At 36.6% G+C, this 24,273-nt stretch overlaps 1 protein-coding gene across 5 annotated transcripts in view; it reads left to right on the top strand.

Annotated features, from left to right (window-relative positions):
* The window catches only part of TTC37 (tetratricopeptide repeat domain 37), a 96,374-nt gene that overhangs the window by 55,188 nt on the left and 16,913 nt on the right, over nucleotides 1–24,273 (top strand). For all 5 annotated transcript variants that reach the window (XM_043913631.1, XM_043913627.1, XM_043913630.1 and 2 more), the window contains 8 exons: nucleotides 1,156–1,279; nucleotides 6,094–6,312; nucleotides 7,217–7,289; nucleotides 10,056–10,109; nucleotides 10,289–10,400; nucleotides 13,191–13,319; nucleotides 17,501–17,622; nucleotides 19,676–19,834. In XM_043913631.1, coding sequence (XP_043769566.1) covers nucleotides 1,156–1,279; nucleotides 6,094–6,312; nucleotides 7,217–7,289; nucleotides 10,056–10,109; nucleotides 10,289–10,400; nucleotides 13,191–13,319; nucleotides 17,501–17,622; nucleotides 19,676–19,834 — 992 coding nt within the window. The remainder of the gene's footprint in view (nucleotides 1–1,155; nucleotides 1,280–6,093; nucleotides 6,313–7,216; nucleotides 7,290–10,055; nucleotides 10,110–10,288; nucleotides 10,401–13,190; nucleotides 13,320–17,500; nucleotides 17,623–19,675; nucleotides 19,835–24,273) is intronic.

Here is a 24,273-nt window from a genome sequence, read left to right as displayed (position 1 = left end):
GTCCTACTTTTCCAGAGCTGAGAATTTGAATCATAATGAGCTTATACACAGAAAGGTGTAATATTAAGATGGTGGTCGGAGTTGTAGTGTTTATTAAAAGTCTGGTAAGAGGCATGATAATGGTACTTTTTGTCTGTTCCTTCATTTAGTACATGATGATGAATAGTCCTTTCAGTTCAGTTCAGTTTATTTCAGTCCTTCTAGTATTCCGTTCACAGTGTTATGAACAGAATGTCACCTTTATCATTTAGATGAGGAAACTGAGACCCAGGATCACTTACGGTACATGTTTAAGGTAGCATTTGAAAGTAAATGGCCTTCCCCGATAGCTCAGCTGGTAAATAATCTGTCTGCAATGCAGGAGACCCCAGTTCAATTCCTGGGTCAGAAAGATCCCTTGGAGTCGGGATAGGCTACCCACTCCAGTATTCCGGGGCTTCCCTTGTGGCTCAGCTCGTAAAGAATCTGCCTGCAGTGCAGGAGACTGGGGTTCGATCCCTAAGTTGAGAAAATCCTCTGGAGAAGGGAAAGGCTATCCACTCCAGTATTCTGGCCTGGAGAATTCCATGGACTGTATAGTCCGTGGGGTCGCAAAGGGTCGGACACAACTGAGTGACTTTCACGTTCACTGGAAGCCAGTATTTACTACTCCACAGAGCTTCCGTGTACTTTCCTGGTAAATGAAGACCTCAGCCATTGTTAGTGATAATGTATTATCATTTCGGTTTCTCCAAAAATGTCCCTTGAGTCCTTTTTCCCTTGTATGGGCCCAGTTTACATGTGCGTAGCTCATTGTAAGGGCTGCTTCATGGAGTTACTGGTTTCTTCATGGGAATTTGGGTGATATCTCAAAGATTATAGGCCTCCACTTCTTTTGAAGATAGTGACTCAAACTTGTCTATAGATTCTAAAGATGAGAATTGAGAAATATCACATAGTAATCCTAATGGTATTCCCAGAATCACCTTGGAACAGTTAAACCAAGTTAGGTTATTATAAATTTTTATCCTACTCACTTGAGAGCAAGGGAATAATAAGATGTAATTTTAGTTAGATCTTTTTCAAAAATAGGATTAGGAAAGGAAAAATCCGATCATTTGTCAATCAGGATTGCTTTTATATTTTTTTGTTTTTGTTTCCAATTCTGTGTAACAGCATATGAGAGAGCCTTGGCAATTGTTGAATCAGAGCAAGACAAAGCTCATATCCTGACAGCTCTGGCAATAGCAGAATATAAACAAGGAAAAATGGATGTAGCCAAGACATTGCTGTTCAAATGGTATGTATAGACGACATCAACACTCAAATGACCAGATACTTAAAAATACTGGGTTAAAATTGGAAGCAATGTGAAGTGAAGTTTTTAATGTTTTAGGTACTTCTTGGTGAACAAAAGGGATCAGACCTATCTGGATAGGTAGAGATCATGGCTTCATTCTTAATTCTGAATTCATTCAGTTCTTCAGAACCATCGTGTACTCTGTGTGTATCATTTATTTTCTTAAAACAGTAATTGATCAGCTGTCCTCTTAGGATTATAAAATTTTAGTGAAGGCAGTCATAACTGGCTTGTTTTCAGCCCAGTGGGTTCCCAAAGAAATTTTTTTTCCTCTTCCCTTTTCAGGTTAGCCTGATAAAGTTAATTTAAAGTTGAGTCTAAAGAAAGTATATGTACCAGTATAACTTGTAACTATTTCTGTATTTTGGGGATAGTTTAATAAAATAGTAGTCTCTGATATCTGTGGTTGTTTATATGGTACTTTTGACTTTTGGAAAATTCTTTTGAGAAAGTTGACCTTAATTCCTTAAAAAGCAGTAGATGATTAATGTATGCTATTAGACAAGGGTTATCAGTGAGTGCTCTATTGGCGTTTTTAGTGGTACAGATCTTCATAATACAGAAATCTTCCACCCCTTGCAGGAAGATCACATCCTTGTTTCCCATCACACTAATTGCTCTCTTCATTTGTTGTGAAAACCAAAAAAGTGCCTCCATGCATCTTCAAATTATGCTTCCCTACAAAGATTCAGTTTAGCTCAGTTTAGTTGCTCAGTCGTGTCTGACTCTTTGCGACCCCATGGACCGCACCATGCCAAGCTTCCCTGTCCATCGCCAACTCCCGGAGTTTACTCAAACTCATGTCCATTGAGTCGGTGATGCCATCCAACCATCTCATCCTCTGTCGTCCCCTTCTCCTCCAGGCCTCCTAGCATCAGGGTCTTTTCAGATGAGTCAGTTCTTCACATCAAGTGGCCAAGTAGAAGGACAGAGATGATCAGATGGTCACTAGTTCATAATGACTTCTTATAGGATAAGCTTTGTTTTTGTTTATTCATTGTCATACTTCTGTCTCATCCTGATTAAAGTAATTTTCTTGTATAATAAGTAAGCAATTCATTCTCCTCTTAGCTTCTCTTGAGAAAACCAGTCAGAATTTTAAAAATCTTGTCACTTTACATGGATACACTCATGTTCAGAAGACCCAAATTTGCAAATAGCTTAGGAGAAAGAATTATGTGCATGCTAAGTTGCTTCAGTCATGTCCAACTCTTCGTGACCCCATGGACTGTAGCTCGCCAGGCTCCTCTGTCTGTGGGATTCTCCAGGCAAGAATACTGGAATGGGTTGCCATGCCCTCCCTCCAGGGGATTTTCCCGACCCAGGGATTGAACCCACATCTCTTTTTTTCTTTTTTTTTTTTGACTTAGAAACCATTAAGACTTTTAATTGATGTAAATTTTGTTTGAACACATATGTTTTTCATAAAAGATGTCTAAAAACAGGATGTTTACATTTTAGAAGCAACATATACCAATGTTTTAATTGTTATATTAAGGACATTTTTATGTAATATTAATGTTTAATATTGCTTAAATATTGATAAGAAATATGAAACTGATGAGGTTTTAGTGTTCAAATGATTCTTTGAGGACCACAGTAATTTATAAAATTCAACAGTTACAGTTACATGATTAATTACAGTTATCTAAAAGTCATGAAGAATATTGGCATCAATAATCTGAAGTATATTTTTACCTAAGGTTTTTGTTTTTTTGTGTGTGTGTAACATTGCTCAGTTTCCTTTATTTTTTTTTATTTTTATTTTTTTTACTTTTATTAGTTGGAGGCTAATTACTTCACAACATTTCAGTGGGTTTTGTCATACATTGATATGAATCAGCCATAGATTTACATGTATTCCCCATCCCGATCCCCCCTCCCACCTCCCTCTCCACCCGATTCCTCTGGGTCTTCCCAGTGCACCAGGCCCGAGCACTTGTCTCATGCATCCCACCTGGGCTGGTGATCTGTTTCACCATAGATAGTATACATGCTGTTCTTTCGAAACATCCCACCCTCACCTTCTCCCACAGAGTTCAAAAGTCTGTTCTGTACATCTGTGTCTCTTTTTCTGTTTTGCATATAGGGTTATCATTACCATCTTTCTAAATTCCATATATATGTGTTAGTATGCTGTAATGTTCTTATCTTTCTGGCTTACTTCACTCTGTATAATGGGTTCCAGTTTCATCCATCTCATTAGAACTGATTCAAATGAATTCTTTTTAACAGCTGAGTAATATTCCATGGTGTATATGTACCACAGCTTCCTTATCCATTCGTCTGCTGATGGGCATCTAGGTTTCTTCCATGTCCTGGCTATTATAAACAGTGCTGCGATGAACATTGGGGTGCACATGTCTCTTTCAGATCTGGTTTCCTCAGTGTGAATGCCCAGAAGGGATTGCTGGGTCATATGGCAGTTCTATTTCCAGTTTTTTTAAGAAATCTCCACACTGTTTTCCATAGTGAACCCACATCTCTTATGTCTCCTGCATTGGCAGGTGTGTTCTTTACCACTAATGCCGCCTGAGAAGCCCCCAAAAGAATCATAGATGCTAATATATTACTGAAAATTATCAAGAGCAAAAGTAACCCCAAATTAGATATGATTAGATTAATCTTGAGCTCCCCTGATGGTTCAGCTGGTAAAGAATCTCCCCGCAATGCAAAAGACCTGGGTTCAAACCCTGGGTTGAGAAGATCCCCTGGAGAAGGGAATGGCTACCCACTCCAGTATTTTGGCCTGGAGAATCCCATGGATTGTATAGTCCATGGGGTTGCAAATAGTTGGACATGACTTAGTGACTTTCACTCAGATTAATCTTGAGTTACTGTTTCCCAAAACCATTTTGAACATTGGAGGAAGTAGAGAAAAATAATAGAATATTATCTTATTCTTTTCTCCTTCTATTATGAGGGAAGGCCTTTACCTCTCTTTTTGTGTGTTACTGAATCCACGGCTAAGTAGTTTATATGATCTATGTTTCTTTCTTTGTTTTTGGTTCTCTCCATGTCATCTTTCAAACTGCTCCCTTTGCTGCCCCTTGGATTCTGTTCTCTGACTTCCATTCCATGAAAAATTAGGATTCCAGTTCGTTATTGATCTTGTTTGGCATTCATATGTTGGGAACTAAGCAGTGTCCTAGGTGCTTAAGGGGAATAGGAATAAATTCAATATATAATGGGGAAAAATCTGATTACCAGCATCATAGAATTTATGATATAAATAATTACGTGTAAAATCCATAGCACGTGATACAGGACGGCTTGCGGGTACTGTGCCTTCAGCACATGTGAGCCTAATGGGATGTAGTTATTCCAGTAATAATTTAGATTTTGTATATTAATAAATATTAGAATAGGTAGGGGTTTTCCCTTTTGAACCAAGACACAGATTAGAAAGCCGTCTTTTGTTGTTAGTTGTCCTGTCGCCTCGCTGAGTCTGACTCTTTGTGACCCCGTGGGCTGCAGCACCCCAGTCCTGTCTGTCCCTCACCATCTCCCGGAGTTTGCCCAAGTTCACGTCCATTGCATTGGTGGTGTCATCCAACCGTCTCATCCTCTGTCGTCCCCTCCTCCTCCCGCCTTCAATCTTTCCCAGCATCATGGTCTTTTCCAGTGAGTCGGCTCTTTGTGTTGGGCGGCCAAAGTATTGGAGTTTCAGCTTCAGCATCCGTCCTTCCAATGAATATTCAGGATTGGTTTCCTTTAAGATTGACTGGTTTGATCTCCTTGCTGTCCAACATACAATGTGGATTATTTGTATTGATGGAAATGACTTACTAATTGATACTATTCCATATTTGGATGCCTCCGTTAACCCTTATGGTAAAAAGAGTTCCTATGGATGCTTAAGTTTACACCAGAGCTTCCCATGAAAATTCATGATTTTGTACCTGTTTGTCAAAGTCAGATTCTAAACAATTTATCCTCCCACCCTCAATAATAAAAAGACATAGTGGTAGGTGTGTGATATTTCATAATGTTATAAGTATTTCTATTATATTTTAATGAATTTTGTTTAACAGATTTTTCAAAATTCCTTTATTATAGTACACATTCATAATTATTATTAGAAGTTCTATTGAGTTTGTAAAGAGCTTATTTTCTTCATTTAAGTTAATGAGGATTCCTAACATTAGTGACTTTTACCTCCATAAAATTTCACAGTTAAAGAAGGAAAAAAAAAATTGGATACTTACATACAAAATTTAAATTCTCCTTCAATTGTAAATACGCTCGCTTGGAATATGGTGGATATAGATTGTATTTGTACTTATATATACTAGCTCTGGTTTCAAATACCACAGAGCAGTAAGACAGAATGTTTTTGCAAATGATAAAAATCAGATCTTAGATTAAGGATTTTTCTTTATTATTCATACCTTTTAGGATTTTACTGAAACCAAAAGATTTTAGCAAAATTATTTTAATTATTTACCTAGAACTGTGAGACCCAAAGAGACTGTACTGTGTATTTGTTTCTAAATGTAGCTAAGAAAAGACCAGAAAAGAAATTTGGCTACTGATGCTCTGTGAAGGTCCTTGGTACCTTCTAACTGCTTCAGAAATTCAGGGAAATTACGGTTCCTAGAAACCATGGAACTTAGTTTTGTATTTATCATAAAGCTGGGCCACAGTTTGGTAAATCTATAAGTACACTGTTTTTCCTGCTGTTGAGTGTGTTCTAAACATAGTTACAGACTATTGTACTCATGGCTAATAGGCAATTAAAAATATGTTTACAGCTCTATCTTAAAGGAACCAACAGTGGAAAGCCTTCAAGCCCTGTGTGCTCTGGGATTGGCAATGCAGGATGCTACACTGTCAAAAGCTGCACTTAACGAGCTAGTGAAGCACAGCAAACAGAACAGTGATTATCAGAGGAGCCTTCTTACTTCAGCCATCTATGCCCTGCAAGGCCGCAGCGTGGCAGTGCAGAGACAAGCATCCAGAGCTGTTCATAGGTAAATTCCGTACTTGTGGACTTGGGTCCAGTTGTCTTTGATGAGATTGTCTTTGCTGTTTGGACCTTGTTAAGAGTATGTGCGCGTGTGCTAAGTCGCTTCAGTCCTGTCTCTCTGCGACCCCACGGACGGTAGCCCACCAGGCTCCTCTGTCCGTGGCATTCTCCAGGCAAGAATACTGGAGTGGGTTGCCATGCCCTTCTCCAAGGGATCTTACCGATTAAGATTATACAATGCGGTAATTGTGTATATTTGGAAACCAGGTTGTGATTTTATGAAACTGTACATAGGACCAGGTAATTGACAGTTTTTTCACGTCTAGTGATTTAAATACAAAATTCAGTTGATAAAAAGAGAACAGAAAATTTTCCTTTATTCAGATTAAAGCCCAAATCTTTTTTGTATGAAAATTCTTACAAACTCTCAAGTTTGTGATATTGTCAGTTTGTTATTTGATACTGTTCAGTCTAATGGTTTTAGGAATTTTTTGGCCACTCAGCATTCAGTAATATATTCAACATTTGGAAAGTAGAAAACTGTTGTCATTAGTCATAGTGGTTATTTGTTTTATTTTCAACAGTAAAGTGTTATATCTGTAGTTTATTTTCCTTCCATTGTTCTGATCCCTGTGTTTTCTTTGAACTTGACATATTAAATTTCTTTAACCTTTCCTGATTGGATCTCATGGCTCTGTATTCATCACATTGCTGATTTTTCTTTCTTATTTCAATAAAGAGATAAAATATTCTTTCTAAAAATTCAGACACTTCCAACTACACGTGGACAATTAATTTGAACTTGTTTTAGATGTTTAGAAGATTTTTAACTTAGGTACTAAATAAAATGTTGATTCTTTTTTGGTACTTTTGTGGTTAAAGCCCTCTGCTTTCGATGATTGTTACAGTAACCCAGCTGATCCTGCTCTTTGGTCCCTGTTGTCCCGAGTGGTTGCCCAGTATACTCAGCGAAATGCAAAGGTGAGTAACAGTGTAAATTCTGACCAAAGGTAAAGTAGCTTATTTTGTAGTATGTAATTTTAAAGTATTACTGTTATCATTCTGGAAAATAATTAATACAGTGAGGGAGTTCTGTTCTTTAATGAAGTTTTTCGCTAGTTATTCAACAAATGGTACACTGAGTTTCTTCCATGTACTATTGTGCTGCTGGGGTGTTATGGAATATACAAAGAAGGAGGGGGACTTTTTGAATATATACAGATTAAGTTGGGCTTCCTGGTGGCTCAGACAGTAAAGAATCCACCTGCAATGAGGGAGACCTGGGTTTGATCCCGGGGTTGGGAAGATCCCCTGGAAGAGGGCGTGGCAACCCACTCCAGTATTCTTGCCTGGAGAATCCCATGGACAGAGGAGCCTGGTGGGCTACAGTCCACGGGGTCTTGAAGAGTTGGACATGACTGAGCGACTAAGCACAGCACATAGTTCGGAAGCATTAGCTGTTGTGTTTCAGAATACCCCAAAATAGTTTTATTTAAAAGTTTCTTAAAGATAAGAAAATAACAACTAGAACAGTGCTTATGTCTAAAAATGTAAGTCTAAATATGAAGTCATTGATGTTCCATAAAAGGGATTTTCACTGTTGTTAGTTCGTAACAGCAAGATATTTTCAGGGAGTCAATAAAATATTTTGTTAATTTCTGTGGTTAATATGGCCTTTGAAGCTTTACATAACTAGGTAGTAAACATGTTGGTAGTAGCTACTATGTTTTGAACACTTACTACATCTAGTAATTCCAGTATCTGAAGTCTATGTACATCTGTTTTTGTTTGTTATTTTTATTGGTTTTCATACTGGCCTTGTTTGTTGATTGACTGTGTAAACTTGAAGATTGTTTGTGAAAATAATTTGAGGCCTAGTATTAAGGTAACTGTCTACAGGAAGAAGTTGTACTTTTTAATGCCAATACTTGGGAGCGCCACCAATCTGGAACCACCTTAAAGAAAGTTTATAGCTTGAGCTTTCTGGACCGTACAGGCTACTGGGTGCCTGGGTTTTCAGGGTCATTTGAATCCTGGTCTAGTTCTGATTCACCTTAAATCTGAATGTGTATCCCCTTGGCCAGGAGTGGGGGAGCTCAGCTTACTTTGATGCAGGTTTCCTATATACTTGCTTCTTGTGCGAGTCCTGGACTCTGGTTCCTCACCCACAAGTCCTTCAAGCTGGAAATTAAAAGTTTTTAGGAACTGCAAACTGACTTCCTTCACTTATACCTCTGTGGATTTCAGTTTTCCCTTTTAGTTTTGGCTTGAAAAGTCCTTAATATCTTGTCAGCTAGCCAGTGCTTTTAATAATACAGGCTTCTTATATTTTATTTAAATGCTTATTAAACTTTAACATGAAATGAAATTACCCCATAATTTTGTTTAAACCTAATTCAGTAGATGTGGGGTGGGGCCTGATATTCTGCATTTCTGACAGCCTCCCAGAGAATGTCAGTTCTGCCGGTATACAAGCCACACTTTGAGTAGCAAAGTTTTATCCTGCAGCTTGTTATTTTCAGTGAATGTTTTGTTCCAAGAACCTGAAAGACCATCATTATTAGACTCTGGGATGAAGCATTTATGTGCCAACTACTGTGCTTGGCATTTTTATCTGTCTTGTCATTTAATCTCAACAGCATTATGAAGTAGCTGGAATTAAGTTCATTTTGTAGAGGAGGGTACTTGAGACATAAAGATTCAATAACTTGAGCAAAATCACAGTTAGTAGTTGTGGTGATGGATCATTTCAGACCTTACTCATGAACCAACCTTCTTTTTAATTCATCTTCTATTTGTTTTATGTTGACATGTTTTTTAAAAGTTTATTTTTAGCTTTCTTTATTTGCTAAATATGGTTTTAAAAATATTTGTGATACACTTAATGATGTAAAATGAAGTATACATTAGAAGTATACTTCTTATTTAAAATGAGATCATTCTTACAACGTACTTTCTTTACCAGGTGAAACATCAAATTGAATTTTTAAAAATTAAGAATTTCAAGCCAATTTTATGAAACCTAGGATGCTGCATAGATTTTCCTTATTTTTAGTATTGAGTAGATTATTGAGGCAGTGATGAGTTTCACGATACTCTGAACTTTTAGTTACTCATTTTGCTAGGGTCTGTAGATGTTTTAAAAATACTATATTTTCTTGGAGTGAAGTTATATTAGTTTATTTTAAAATAAGTTTTGTGGAATCTCCACTGAATCTTTGTTTCACAATCTTGTATATTAGAAAGTTGTATGTTTGTTTGCTACCACTGTGAAATCATGTAATTCTTGGACCTTTAATGAAAATTGTAAAACAGCAGAGTTGAAATTCTCATAGTAGAAAAAATTTTCTTTTATAAAAATATTAAACTTTTTTTGAAACAGTGGTATTAAGTTGGTGCTTAGGGAGCTTAAAGGCTTCCCTGGTGGCTCAGTGGGTAAAGAGTCTGCCTGCAATGCGGGAGACCTGGGTTTGATCCCTGGGTCGGAAAGATCCTCTGGAAAAGGAAATGGCAGCCCACTCCAGTATTCTTGCCTGGAGAATCCCATGGACAGAGGAGCCTGGCGGGCTACAGTCCATGGGGTCACAAAGAGTTGGATATGACTGTCAGGAAGTTTAAAAGTTAATATAAATGTGATAAAACTGAACCTTTCAAATGATTTAATGTAAAGATTTTATCAGTCTTAATTTTTACTTTTTCATGAAAGTTTATGCATTTATCTAAGCAATCATTTGTTTACTATTATAGGGAGGTGCAGTGGCAGGAAACGTGGCTCATATTCTGGACTCAAATCATGGAAAGGTTAGTTTGCCCCAGTTCAGGGGAATGTTTTACTTGTTAAATAATATTATTGATGAATGAGTAATTTTTTTCTTAAGCTCAGGGGTCAGATCATATTCAGTATAGTACTATTTTTCATCACTTTGAAAGTCAAGGAGCTGTAGAGAGAATTGGTAACACTCTTCTTTTCTCTTATGTAGAAGGCATTACTGTACACTGCAGTAAATCAGTTGGCAATGGGAAGCAATTCAGCAGAAGATGAGAAAAATACTGCACTAAAGACCATTCAGAAGGCAGCTCTCCTTTCTCCAGGTGAATATAATATAATCCATTTCATTGCATAGGATTCTGTCCATCTTGCATTTGTCAAGCAAAGTTTGTACATTTGTGAAATGAGAGAATTTTAAAATATTTTAAGATCTTGCATATTAGTTGATTATCTGCATTCAGTTACTGATACTTGAGAGATAATTAGTTATTGAAGCAGGCTCAGAGGAAAATCTCTTTAAAGATAGGTCATTAACCATTATTGAAAATCTGAATTATGTACTTTCAAGAAGTAGTTTTATTTCTGTTTTCCCATCAGTCAGGTTTAATGAGGTTTATCTATAGCTACTAAATTATTTAATAAACATGTTTAATTACTTTTATGTGTAGTTAGTTTCTTGAAGAGTGGAGATATCTATTTTGTAGTAACTGTTAGAACTGACAGGGTGCTGACCTCACCTGAACTAACCTCTTCTCAGTTCTAACCAGAATTATGTGTGTACCATTAATCACCAAAGGCCCGAGAACTGCCATAAATGGCATCAGCATTCTTCCATTGCTACTACTGGAAAAATGCTCTAGAGGACTGGAAAGTCTGGCAAAGTAGGGTTATGGGGTGTATTTTTACATAATATTGTTTTTAATATAAAACATAGCTTTAAACAATGTATTCCACCAGAGCACTTCAAACATTTGTTTCATCAGAATGCTATTGCTTTTGGCCAGGGACTGTGGGGAAACAGATTGTACAAAGAACAGATTTGATGTCATCTTCACAATAAATTATAAGGCTTGTAACTGAACTTCAGAGATTATTTTATAAAACAAGTAGACAGACCTGTCCTTGTTTATTTTCTCTTTCATTTTTGAAATAGAAAAAACCTAAATATTTGGTTTTGTCTGTGCTACATGTTAGGTAAGTGTCTGATTTTTAAAAGTGTTCTTAAGCAAGTTATTAGGTACAGAATTGCTCTCAAGTATTCTTACTGTGGATCTAGAATGATTGATGTAAGTCTTTGCTTATGTAAGTGAGATACACTTAAGAAAGGTGAGATTGCCCAGAAAAGTGAATGTAATTGTAGTTATGTGTAGTGGCTGTATACCTAGGCTCTATTGATCTTTAGTTAAACAAAGTTTTGATAGATGGTACTCCAAGAAATCTTTTCAGAAATTTAAATGTAATCCCAGGAATGTAAAATTGAATGGAAGGAAATCCAGTGTCTGTTAGATTAATGATTCTGTGATATTAAAAGATATGTTTAGCCAAGTATATGAAAAACTTTAGATTTTGAGTATAATATATGTATATATGTGTGTATATGTATACGTATTTGTATGTATATATATCAGTTTGTTTCATAAGGAATTTGAGTTGCTGGTTATTTCTAGAAGAGAAAACAACAATTCTTCTGAATTGTGGCAAGAGAAATTGCTTTCAGCTAATATCTATCCCTCCCCCAAAAACCTAAACTATAGTATACCCTAAGATCCTTAAATGAGTTGTTCATTTAATCTTAGAAATATAGAAATTGAGTCCACTTCAGTTGAAATTGCAGAATATTACAGCTGAGGGCGCCTGAGCCATCCTTTAACTTAGATGCCTTGTTCTATAAGAGTGTGTGTTCCAAGGAACGGTGGCTGCAGTGTTAATTAGTGGCACCGTTAGACCTAAAACCCAGGCCGAGGACGCAGTCATGGGCCTCTCATTGTGTAGTATTCAGATCACATCATCAACTCTAGGAAATGGTCCCCATTTTCTTATTCGAGATTTGAATATGTTCCATGATATTTAAAATCAGGTAGTCATTATCTGGGCAGAAACTATTTTGAAATACCAAGGTAACTACTTAATTTTTAAAAAAAATTTTTGGTCTGCATAACATTTCTAATGATTCTTGTATAATTAACAGTAATACTGACCATCTATAAGTGAAATAGATCTACTTCAGACATTTGATAGAAGGTATATGTTGGATGGGGCAGTTAGATAAGAAAAAATTAAAATATAGAGCTAAAGAGTATGTTTAAATGACTGTATTGTTAACTGGAACCTCTTGTAGGATTTTAAAATTATGTTTTTTCTTTAAGGTCAAACGAACTAAAATATTAACCTGTAAAATATGATTTGTGAAATAAAAGACCAAGCAAATTAAAAAACCTAAATTCCAAATCTGAGTTCGGCTTTCTGTTTTCACAATTAACTCTTGAAAAGAGTCTGTACTCATAATCTCTTTTATTACCTCTCAACTCACTGCCCTGAAACTGCTATCAAGGTGTGAAGGAAGGAAAAAAAGATCAAATAAATGAAGGGATATATAATCAAAATTGCTTCACTTGGAATGATAAAGTGACTTTCATGTTTGGGTTTTAGAACATAGGTAAAATGGAGTTGTCTTGAGGTTTTCCTTTGCTTCAAACTTTTCTTAAGAACTGAGAAATTGTGTTAGCTTGTTTTTCGTATGACTGAGCCTTTAGTATAGGGACAGTGATGAATACAACTGAGACTTGTCCTTGGAATTCAGTGAGTGTGACTGTAACTAACCTTTCCCCAACAGCATAGTACTCTAGGCACTGCTCATGTAACCAGCAGTGGAAGAAGAGTTTAATAGGATATTTCTTACCCTCTGATGTGTTTGGAAAAAACGGCAAATCTTGAAGGATGAATAGAGTAATGTGTCTTATGAGTTAGTTTTTCTTTAAGAAAATAGAACTTTTCTGTAGATGACATTTTCTTACTTTATTTTTTGGTGTTTATAAACTCTTACTTTCAGTTTTGGTAGATTTCGGCAGCATGTTGACACCGACAAGCCTCCTGATTATATTTCTTATGTCCAGGTGACCCTGCTGTCTGGGCTGCAGTGATGGCAGCGTGTCACGCCGATGGTACACTGGCCCTGGTGAGCAGCACTCCGCCAAAGAGGACGGGTTTATGCTGGGCACTGTTATCTGCTGTTTCTGCTTCAAGTAAGTTTGAAAAAGCATTTAATACATGATACATTCAAGGTAAAGTATTCAGAAGGATGTTGCCAAAAGGTAATAGGCAGAGTTAGCCCTGCATGAAAGGCTATTATATTCTCATCTAACAAAGCTTAAAAACAAGACAAAATGATCAAATCATTTTTAAGGAGTTTATCTGCATACAGAACAAAGCTCAAGAATTTTATAGGAACAGAAATATCCAGCATCCAGCAAGGTAAAATTCACAATGTCTGGTATCCAGATAAGACTTGATAAGCATGCAAACAGGCGGAAAAATACTACCCATAATGAGGAGAAAAATCAATCAATGAAACAGATCCACAAAAGACAAGATGGAAATCTCTTTAACATGTAATTAGCTGTTTAAAGCACATGTGACAGTAGCACAGAGGCCAGGAGGAGAAAATGGAAGTATTTTGTTGTAAAGGTTTTATACTATAAGTGGTAAAACATTGCAGTCATCCGTACGTATTCATGGGGGGTTTGTTCTATGACCCCCCTCAGATCTCAAAATCCACTGATACGCAATTCTTATATAAAATGATGTATAAGAGTTGACTCTGCTTGTCCGTGGGTTCCGTATCTACAGATACAGAGGGTCAAATGTACTTAAAGTTAGATGGTGACAGGTTGACGATAAATACTCTAAAACCTAAAAGCAGACACTAAAAAATATAGTTATAACTTTGTAATAAGCCACCGAAGTAGAAAAAAATGGGGTATAAAAAGGAATCCAAGAAAGGAAGAAAAAAGAACATTGAATACAGAGAAAACAACAGCACAATAGAGTTAAACCCAACTGTATCAATAATCAAGTTAAGTATAAATGGTCTAAGTACCCCCGTTAAAATGCACAGATTGACAGATGGGATAAAAAAGCAAGAGCTAACTATGTACTGCTTAAAGGAAACATAGCAAAATAGAGACCTGTATTTTAAGACAAAAGTAATCTCATGCTGTCTATAAAATATCTGTAAAACAGATAAGCAACAAGGACCTGCCTTATAACACAGGCTAGCTGTATTTAATATCTTGCGCATGTGTGCTCAGTCACTTCGGTCATGTCTGACCTTTTGCGACCCTGTGGACTGTAGCCCACCAGGCTCCTCTGTCCATGGGACTCTCCAGGCGAGAATACTGGAGTGGGCTGCCATGCCCTCCTCTGGGGGATCTTCCCCACCCAGGGATCGGACGTGTGTCCCCTGCATCTTCTGCATCACAGGCAGGTTCTTTACCACTGAGCCACCAGGAAGCCCTTTAATATCTTGTGATAACCTATAATGGAAAAGAATCTGAAAAAGAATATACATATTATATATATATACACCTATGTGTGTGTGTGTATATATATACACACATATGTAGATATGTATAACTGAATCACTTCTTTGTATACCTGAAACATTGTAAATCAGCTCTATATCTATTTAAAAAAAGATTTTTGAAAAAGACAAAAATGATCTAACAAATTAGAGAATGGTAAAAGGTGCGCTATGCCAACACTAATCAGAAGAAAGCTGGAGTGCCACAACTAAGACCCAGTGCAGCCAAGTAAGTAAATAAATATTTAAGAAAGGAGAAATTTCAAACAAATTAAGGTTTCAGAGCAAAGAATATTTCCAATAATAAGGAGGGACATTTCACATTAGAATCAGTTTATCAAGAGGACAATTTAGGCACCAAGTAACAAACCTTCAAAACACATAAAATCCATGTGGTTTTTCCCAATAAAATAGGTAGAAAAAAATGAAAAATTATGGAAAAATACACTTGTGGAACTGAAATAAACTTGTAGAACTGAAAAGAGAGATCAATAAATTCATAATTAAAGAGATTCAACAGTTTTGATAAATGATAGAAAAATTGGACAGGAAATTAGTAAAGATACAGTAAAAGCTTGAACAATATCAACCAGCTTGACCCAGTTGTCATTATAGGAAAGTACTCCTAACAATAGCAGAAGGTGTATTTTTGTCAAGTATACACAGACGATATGCCTGTGTGTATCATATTATGGGGGCTTCCCTCGTGGCTCAGCTGGTGAAGAATCCGCCTGCAATGCTGGAGACTTGGGTTCGATCCCTGGGTTGGGAAGATGCCCTGAAGAAGGAAACGGCTACACTCTCCAGCATTGTGGCCTGGAGAATCCCATGGACTGTGTAGTAGTCCACGGGTTTGCAAAGAGCCAGACATGACTGAGCAACTCTCACCACCACATCGTATTATGAGCCATTAAACAAATATAAATAAATTTTAAAAAATTCAAATCATACAGAGTATGTTATCTTAACACAATTGAATTAATTTAAAAATCAATAATAAATCTGGAAAATTCTCAAATATTCAAAAATTTAATAATAGACTTCTAAATAATCCAGGTCAAAGAATGAAACAGGAGGGAATTTAGAAAGTACTTTGAACTGAATGAAAGTGAAAAATCAATATATAAAATTCTGTGATGCTTCTAAAGTACTGCTTATGTGAACACTTTAGCATTAAATGACTACATTAGGAAATAAGAAGGGCCTCAAATTGATGATCTCAACTTCTCCCTTGAGAAAGTAGAAAAAAGAAAGGGAAATTAAACCAAAGTAAGCAGAATAAAAGAAAATAAAATCCATGGCTGATTCATGTCAATGTATGACAAAAACCACTACAATATTGTAATTAGCCTCCAACTAATAAAAATAAATGAAAAAAATAAAAAGAAAAAAAAGAAAATAAAAAGTAGTGATCTGTGAAATAGAAAACAGAAAATCAACAAAAGCAAAACCTAGTTCTTTGAGAAGATCAGTGAAATTGATAAACCTCTAGCCAGGTGTCAGGAAAAAACTGTCAGGAATGAGAGAGGATACATCTCCGTAGCTGTTAAAAGGCTCATAGTGAAAGTGAAAGTGGCTCAGTTGTGTCTGACTCTTTGCGACCCCATGGACTGTAGTCCATGGAATTCTCCAGGCCAGAATACTGGAGTGGATAGCCTTTCCCTTCTCCAGGGGGTCTTCCTAACCTAGGGATTGAACCCAGGTCTCCCGCATTGCAGGCGGATTCTTTTACCAACTGAGCCACAGGGGAAGCCCAAAAAGGCTCTTAAGAGAATCTTAAGAACAGTTTTATGCCCCTAAATTTGGCAATGCTGATGAAATGGATAAATTCCTTAAAAGACAGAGAGCTCACTTAAGAAGAAATAAACTGAATAGCTTTATATCTATTAAAGAGACTGAATTTATAGTTAAAAATCTTCTTATATAGAAAACTCCGGGGCCAGTTAGAATTCTACCAAACATTGAAGTAAAAAATAATACCAGCTCTATACAAACTCTTCCAGAAAATTGAAAAGGTGGTGACATTTCCTAACTTCTGCTATGAGGTCACCATTACATGAATACCGAAACTAGAAAAAGGCATTACCAACAAACTATAGAACAACAGATGCAGACATTTATAACAAAACTTTCACAACTCAAATCCAGTAACACACAAAAAAGATAGTACTACATCATGATCAAGTGATGTTTATTCTAGGAAAGCAAGGTTGCTTTAATATTTGAAAATGAATGTAAAATTTACCATGTTAAATGCTATGAAACATGCCAAAGAATTTATACTTTATGATTTCATTTATATGAAATTTCAGATAATGCAAACTGATCTATTGTGAGTGAAAATAATGCGTGATTGTCTGGGGGCAGAGGGAAGGAGGAGAGGTGGGTTGGGGACAGGAAGGATTACCAAGGAGTAGGAGGAAGCTATTCATGATGGTGGATGCGTTTATTATCTTGATAGTCATGATAGTTCACAGATGGATGCTTATGTCAAAAGTTATCAGATTTATAGTTTGAATATGTGCAGTTTATCATATGTCAATTATACTGCAATAAATCTTTACTTTTTTCATTGAATTATTTTCAGTTTTACTGAAGACTGATTTTTTTTTAAACGTAAGTCAGAAATATAAAAAGTCTTAAGTTATTCAGCCACAAATATTCCTACTGTGAAATTTTTCAGAAACCTGTCTCATGTTGAGATAGTCTGTGATATTCCAGTGGTATGTGTAAAAGTTGTATTGCATGGTAAGTTTTATTGTCATACTTAATAATTAATTACTTCTCAGAGAACACATTATAAACTGCAGAAAAAAATTGTAGCATTGACTTGTTTTATTGTAGTTAAAGACAAAGGATTCTATGAAAATTACAACCAGTCTCTTGAAAGGTGGTCTCTCTCTCAAGCTGTCACTGGTCTAATAGACACAGGAAGAATATCTGAAGCTGAAGCCCTCTGCACAAAGGTATTTTTATGGAATTGAGATTGATGAATTCTTATCCTACTTGGAAGATAACTTCAAAAATAGAGTGCACATTATTTAGAGAGCATTTGGTTGTGATGGTGGTGCTGGTGATGATGAAGATAATACCCAGTATTAACTGAGTACTTACTGTAGGCTAGTTAATACATTTAGCAATTTGTATTTGACCTTCACAACAATCCTGTGATGCAGGTATTTATTATTATCCCCATTTATACAAAAGAGAAAACTAAGGTTTAAAGAGGGTAACTAATTTGCATAAGAGTTCACAGGTAGAAAGTGATAGACTTGCTGTTTAAGCTCACATGTGTCTGACTCTTGAGACTCGAAGTTGAATTTATTTATTTGGGGTATTTCTTATGGAAGTAGTATTTTTCTTTGATTCCTAGTTACTCTCCTTAGAATGCTATGTTTTCCAGCATCCCTGCGTTTTCCCAAAGTTCTGCACCACATAGAATGACTGTGGGGATTGTTAAGTGAGAAACTGAAATTATCGAGTAGTCAGTTTTTACCTACCTGGATGGTAGGGTCTGTGAGTAATTTCTTAGACCTTGCCTGACCCGTAGTAGAGGCTCAATAAATACTTATTGAATGAACAAATCAATTTTATAAACCTACTCAGAAATAACTTAATACGGAGAGTTTTAGACATCACTTTTCCTGAAAAAACCTTTTTTTTTTTTTCATAAATACTTACTTGGGAGATTGTGTTGTCTTTCTAGAAATGTTTTTTGAAAGATCACTATGAATTTTACAGAGAGAGAGGAATGGATCTCTAAAGACCCCTTTGGTCCTTGAACTCTCTGAAGAGCAGAATCATACATTATCTCTTTTATTTAAGAAATTCCATCTAGGTTCAGGACAGTTGTGTATAATACAGTGAATGTTTAGTGAGCGTAAATTGGCAGTTGCTTTGTACTCTCTCTGACAGAGTAAGGGATACTTTTATGAACCTTTCCTCATCATTTTAAGGTTCCAGTCTCTTACTTAGAAGAAAGCAATCACTTACCTTTCAGAAATAAGGACATTTAGAACTATGACCTAATAATAGAAGATAAAGAATTAGGTTATTGAGAGACAGACAATAAAGAAAGAAATGTCCAAAACAATAGTGGAAGAACTTGCTTGGAGAACTGTCCTTAACTTCTTGTATGTGTATATTGCGGATATATATTACATATTGTATATATAATTATAATATATATATATACACACACATAAACAACATATACACTTATATATATACACACATACGATACTTTTATGTCTGTATGTATGTGTTTTAAGGTATAAATAAATGGCTTAGGGAAATACGTATAAGAAGTCTGTGCCTGGAGGAAGGACAATGTATATTTTTATTAAGATGTTGAGAAAGGAAAAAAATTATAGCTTTTTCCTTCTTACATAGTATGTAGTCGGTGCATGCTCAGTGGCTTCAGTCCTGTTCAAGTCTTTGCAACCCCATGGACTGTAGCCCGCCAGGCTCCTCTGTCCATGGGATTCTCCAGGCAAGAATACTGGAGTGGGTTGCCATGCCCTCCAGGGCATCGAACACGTGATCCCTGATCCAGGGATCAAACACATTTCTCCTGAATCTCCGGCATTGCAGGTGGATTATTTACTGTTGAATCACCAGGGAAGCCCCTCTTACATAATGCAGTTTCTTCCAAATAAGGGATAATATTCGCCTTCACTGTTAATTTTATATTTTCTTAGTTCAGCTATTTATATGCAGAACCTAAATTTTTCAGGCTGTCACCTAAGAATAAACCGAGTCAAAGGGACGTTCTAACTCAAATGATTTATAAACTATAGTAGTAGTATTACTGATTTTAGAGTTTAAGTATAGAGTTTGATATTCCCAAGGTGATCAGTGTTCTTTTTTTTACTTTTGCTGTTATTTTTTGATAAGAAAAGGTTAAATTCAGGTGTGGTTTTTTTTTTTTTTTCCAGTATGGAGAATAGCTTAATTGCCTTTTACATTTAACATTTCAGAACCTGTCTCATGTATTTCTGTTTGGGGTTTGACTTTTAGAGTTTAAAAAGTAACCCTGATCAACCAGCTGTTATCTTGCTCTTGAGACAAGTTCAATGTAAACCACTCCTGGAGTCACGAAAACCTCTCCCAGATGCTGTACTTGAAGAGCTGCAAAAAACAGTCATGTCCAACTCAACCTCTGTTCCAGCTTGGCAGGTAAATTTTCTCTTTTGTTGTGTGATTCCTGAATTAAAATGCTGTGTGATGTTCAGTGAGGTTAACGGTGTGCCCCATTTTTGTCTTGCCTTTAAACCCACTGTGTCTCTCATTTTCACACAGTAGTTAATATGTGGTTAATATCTCTCATTAACCATAATAGTTAGAGAAACTCAAGAAGTTGATTATTCATTAAGGATCTGCCGCTGCATGGCTTTAAAGCATTCACAATCGTTGGTTATAAATCTCCATTTAAAACAGTGATGAAAATAATGTCTTTTATAAGGAGTTGATATAATAGAGCTAAGTGTTACAAACGTAGTAAGGTTGCCATAGTGGTGCTTAACTCTCCCTTTAGAGGGGATGTGTGTAGTTTTTCCTTAGCTCCTTTACAGGTAACCTGTATCTAAGATTTTAATGGGTTTTCAGTGCCTTCAGAAATAGTTATTTTCAGGATTGATGTCTGAATCAGTAAACTGTCAGCCCTTTTAGCTGGCTCTGCTTACCACAATGACAAATACATAATGATTATGTACTTTATTCTTATTGATACTAAAATACAAAAAGCATATATAATTACTCAACAGTTCTTTCTGTGCCCTGAGACAGTATCAAAGGAACTTTTTGACACAGGTTTTACAGAAGTTTATTTTACTACAGTTCTTCATTTGATCTTTTGTTCTATGAATGTTTTGATGTCCTGCTTAAAAAGATTATCTAATGGTGTAAAATAGTTGGATTATGCACATTAAGCTTCCTTTTTACTCTAATCCTTGAAGAAAGATGGTGCTTTTTTCCCCTCTTAGAGTAAATTTGCCATATGAGACTTAAGATACTTCAACTCTAAGGTCAACTGGATATTGATGAGCTCATGTTCTTTATCAAGGGGAAAAGCACTTTGTTCAAACTAAAAGGGAAAAATTAAAGGATAAATTATGCAGTAAGTAAAGTCTTAAGAGATAACATATTCTTTTATACTATGATATAATTCACAAAGATTAGAGTGTAAAAATCTTACTATATATTTATATATATACCTTTTTAACCACTACTTATATCAAGATGTAGGGATTTCCCAGGTGGCTCAGTGGTAGAGAATCTGCCTGCCAGTGTAGGAGATGCCGGAGACTTGGGTTTGATTCCTGGGTTGGGAAGTTCCCCTGGAGAAGGAAATGACAACCCACTCTCGTGTTCTTGCCTGGGAAATCCCACGGACAGAGGACCCCACGGTCAGTGGGGTCGCACAGAGTTGGACCCAACTTAGGAACTGAGTGCACATTCATGTCAAGGTATAGAGTAGTTCCTGCAACCTAGTGACATCCTCCATTGTTGTTTAGTTGCTAAGTGTATACAACTCTTGTGACCCCATGAACTGTAGCCCGCCAATCTCTTCTGTCCGTGAGTTCCCAGGCAAGAATACTGGAGTAGGTTGCCATTTCCTTCTCTGTGGGATCTTCCTGACCCAGGGATCAAACCAACGTCTCCCGCATTGGCATGTGAATTCTTTACCACTGAGCCACCTGGAAAGCCCATATAAATTAATTCTAGGAAGAATGATTGTCAGGATAAACTAAAGACAAGGACAGAGAGCCACATAATTATTTGTTAGAAGTCACTGCCACTACTTTAGACCTTACCTTTATGCTTTTAGAGGTAAGGTTTTACCTCACCAAGGTTTGAACAAACTTAGCTTTAGATATATTGGAATATTGAGCAAGTGTCAGGTTATATCTTAAGATGCTCTGGTGTTTTCTTCTGTTGACAATTGAAGGCAAATTGTCTTGGTTTCTGAATTAATCTGACCCAGAAATGTATTCGTTTCACAATTGTGTATGATTGTGGGGAGAAAAGGAATACTGCAAGACACGATACACATGGTGTTCGCCTTATTCTCTAGCAATACAGGACTGAAGATGCCTTGGATTTAAGGTTGGGTATTTCTAACTGGCCGTTAAATCCTGTACATATAAAGCCCCTGCAGGAAACCATAAAAGGCAATAGGAATTAATAGGATTCTAGAAACAAAATTCTGCCCCACATCCCTACTGAGTAGGCACCTCAATTATACTTCCATTTTGGAATTAGTGTACCTTGCATGAAGGCCAGGTGTATAATTGCATCTGCATAGTCTTCATTTATGTGTATTCTACTGCAAAAAGATTGGACATGGTTGCTGGTATTAACACAAATTGATAACAAAAAGTTTTGAACTTGAATCTACTACCAATTGGTTATGTGATTTTAGTCCAGGTACACCCACTTAAGCTCCAGAGTCTTCATCTGAAACATGAGAGAGGAATTTTAGATAATATAATTACTGTAGAAGTCTTTTAAAAAATTATCAGTAAATATTCACTGTTCAGCAGTTTAATGAAAGTACCATATAAGCAATGGTACATTGTTGAAATAAGATCATGCTGAAGATCACAGATTGGTCTTAAGTACAGTCCTTACTTTACTTACTGTTCACCTCTACACTAGTAGACTTCTATGCCTGCTTTATAGAAAATGCCAAATTCCACGGCCAAACCCTCCCTCTCACTGTTCTGTCCGAAGGCTCGTGAGCTGCCGTCTTCAGAGCCTGTGCTCTGTTGTTCCGTCACTAGGTCGTGTCCGACTCACTGCAGCCCCGTGGACTGTAGCGCGCCAGGCTTGTCTGTCCTCCATTATCTCCTGTGCTAGATCCAGACAAAACTGAAACCTCAGATGAGATTTCTGTTCCATGTTGAAATAGTTCCAGTTCATGGTCTCCTAGCTACTGCTTCTCCATAACTTCAGACCATTTAAGATCTGACTGCTATCCTGTTTGGCCCTCTGTCATCTTTGGGCATCATAATTTCTGTGACTTCTGCAGTCTAGCGGCTTCCCCCATGCCTCTCCCTTTGTGACTCTCCCTATGTCAAAAAAAGAGGGCAGCAGAACCACTATTATGACTTATATCACTTCTATCTAATTTTGCCTGTTTTCAAACTTGATATATATGGAATATCCTTTTGTATGTGGTTACTTTCATTCACCATCATGTCCATGAAATTCATTTAGTTGTTTCATGTAGCCATAGATTTTTTTCACTTATTTTTATCAATAATATACGTAAGATATAATAATATACTGTAAGATACTGTAAGATCCCTTTTACTGTTGATAGACATGTGGATTACAGTTCACCCTTGAACAGCGTGGGTGTGAACTGCATGGGTCCAGTTATACATGGCTATTTTTCGGTAGTCCGTGGTTCGTTCAGTCCTTGCAACCATGAATACAGAGGCTGACTGTAAGTTACATCCATGTTGTTCAAAGGTCAACTGTGTTTCCAGGTTTTGGCTGTTATAACGCTGCTGGGATATGCCTTTTGTTGGGTGATAATTTCATGAACAGAGAAGCCTGGCAGGCTATAGTCCGTGGGATTGCAGAGAGTCAGATGACTGAGCTACTAGCACTTTCCCTTTTTCTTTTCATAGTGCATATGTATTCACTTTAGTAGATCCTGTCCAGTGTTTTTTAAAATGAGTTGTCAATGTATGTTTCCACATGCAAATAATAAACCTTCCAATTGCTGATATTGCTGGATGGTGATTATTATTTTCCCTTTTCAATGGCTATGTAGGTAATATTAATAGCATCTTATAGTGGTTTTAAGTGGAATTTGTGTGCTTAGTCACTCAGTTGTGTCCGACTCTTTGTGACCCTATGGATGGTAGTCTGCCAGGCTTCTCTGTCCATGGGGATTCTCCAGGCAAGAATACTGGAGTGGGTTGCCATGCACTCCTCCAGGGAATCTTTCCAACCCAGGGATTGAACCCAGATCTCCTATATTCCAGGTGGATTCTTTACCATCTGAGCCACCAGGGAACCCCAAGAATACTGGAGTGGGTAGCTTATCCTGGTTCTTCCTGACCTAGGAATTGAACCAGGGTCTCTTGCATTGCACGTGGATTCTTCCCAGCTGAGTTATCAGGGAAGCCCTGGTAGCTAAGTGGAATTTACCTGATGACAAATGCTGTTGAGCCACTTTTCATATGTTTATTGGATCTTTGAATATCTTATTTTTAAAGTACCGTTTCTTTACTGTAGTTTTTAATGGGCTGTTATCTTGCTGAATTGTTGAAATTCATTATATTTTCTGACTACAAGCACATTTTTGGATATCTGTATTGCAAATATTTTCGTAATGTTATTTTTTGATGAGTAGTTCTTAATCTCAGTGAAGTCTAATTTATTATTTTTTAATGGTTAATGTTTTACTGGGGTGTTCTACTTTAGTTCATGAAGATTTTTTTCTGTTTTTCTTTAGAAACTGTTGTTCTGTCTTTCACATAGAGGTCTATGATCCATCCTGGATTAATTTTTGTGAGTGTTGCAGGGTCAAGGTTCATTTTTTTTTTCCATATGGATGTGCAATTGTCCTAGTACAGTCCTTTGAAAAGACCATTATATCC

The sequence above is a fragment of the Cervus elaphus genome, chromosome 9 (genome assembly GCF_910594005.1).
Source record: "Cervus elaphus chromosome 9, mCerEla1.1, whole genome shotgun sequence".
NCBI classification, from domain to species: Eukaryota; Metazoa; Chordata; class Mammalia; order Artiodactyla; family Cervidae; genus Cervus; species Cervus elaphus.
This window is presented reverse-complemented; position numbering and strand designations above follow the sequence as displayed.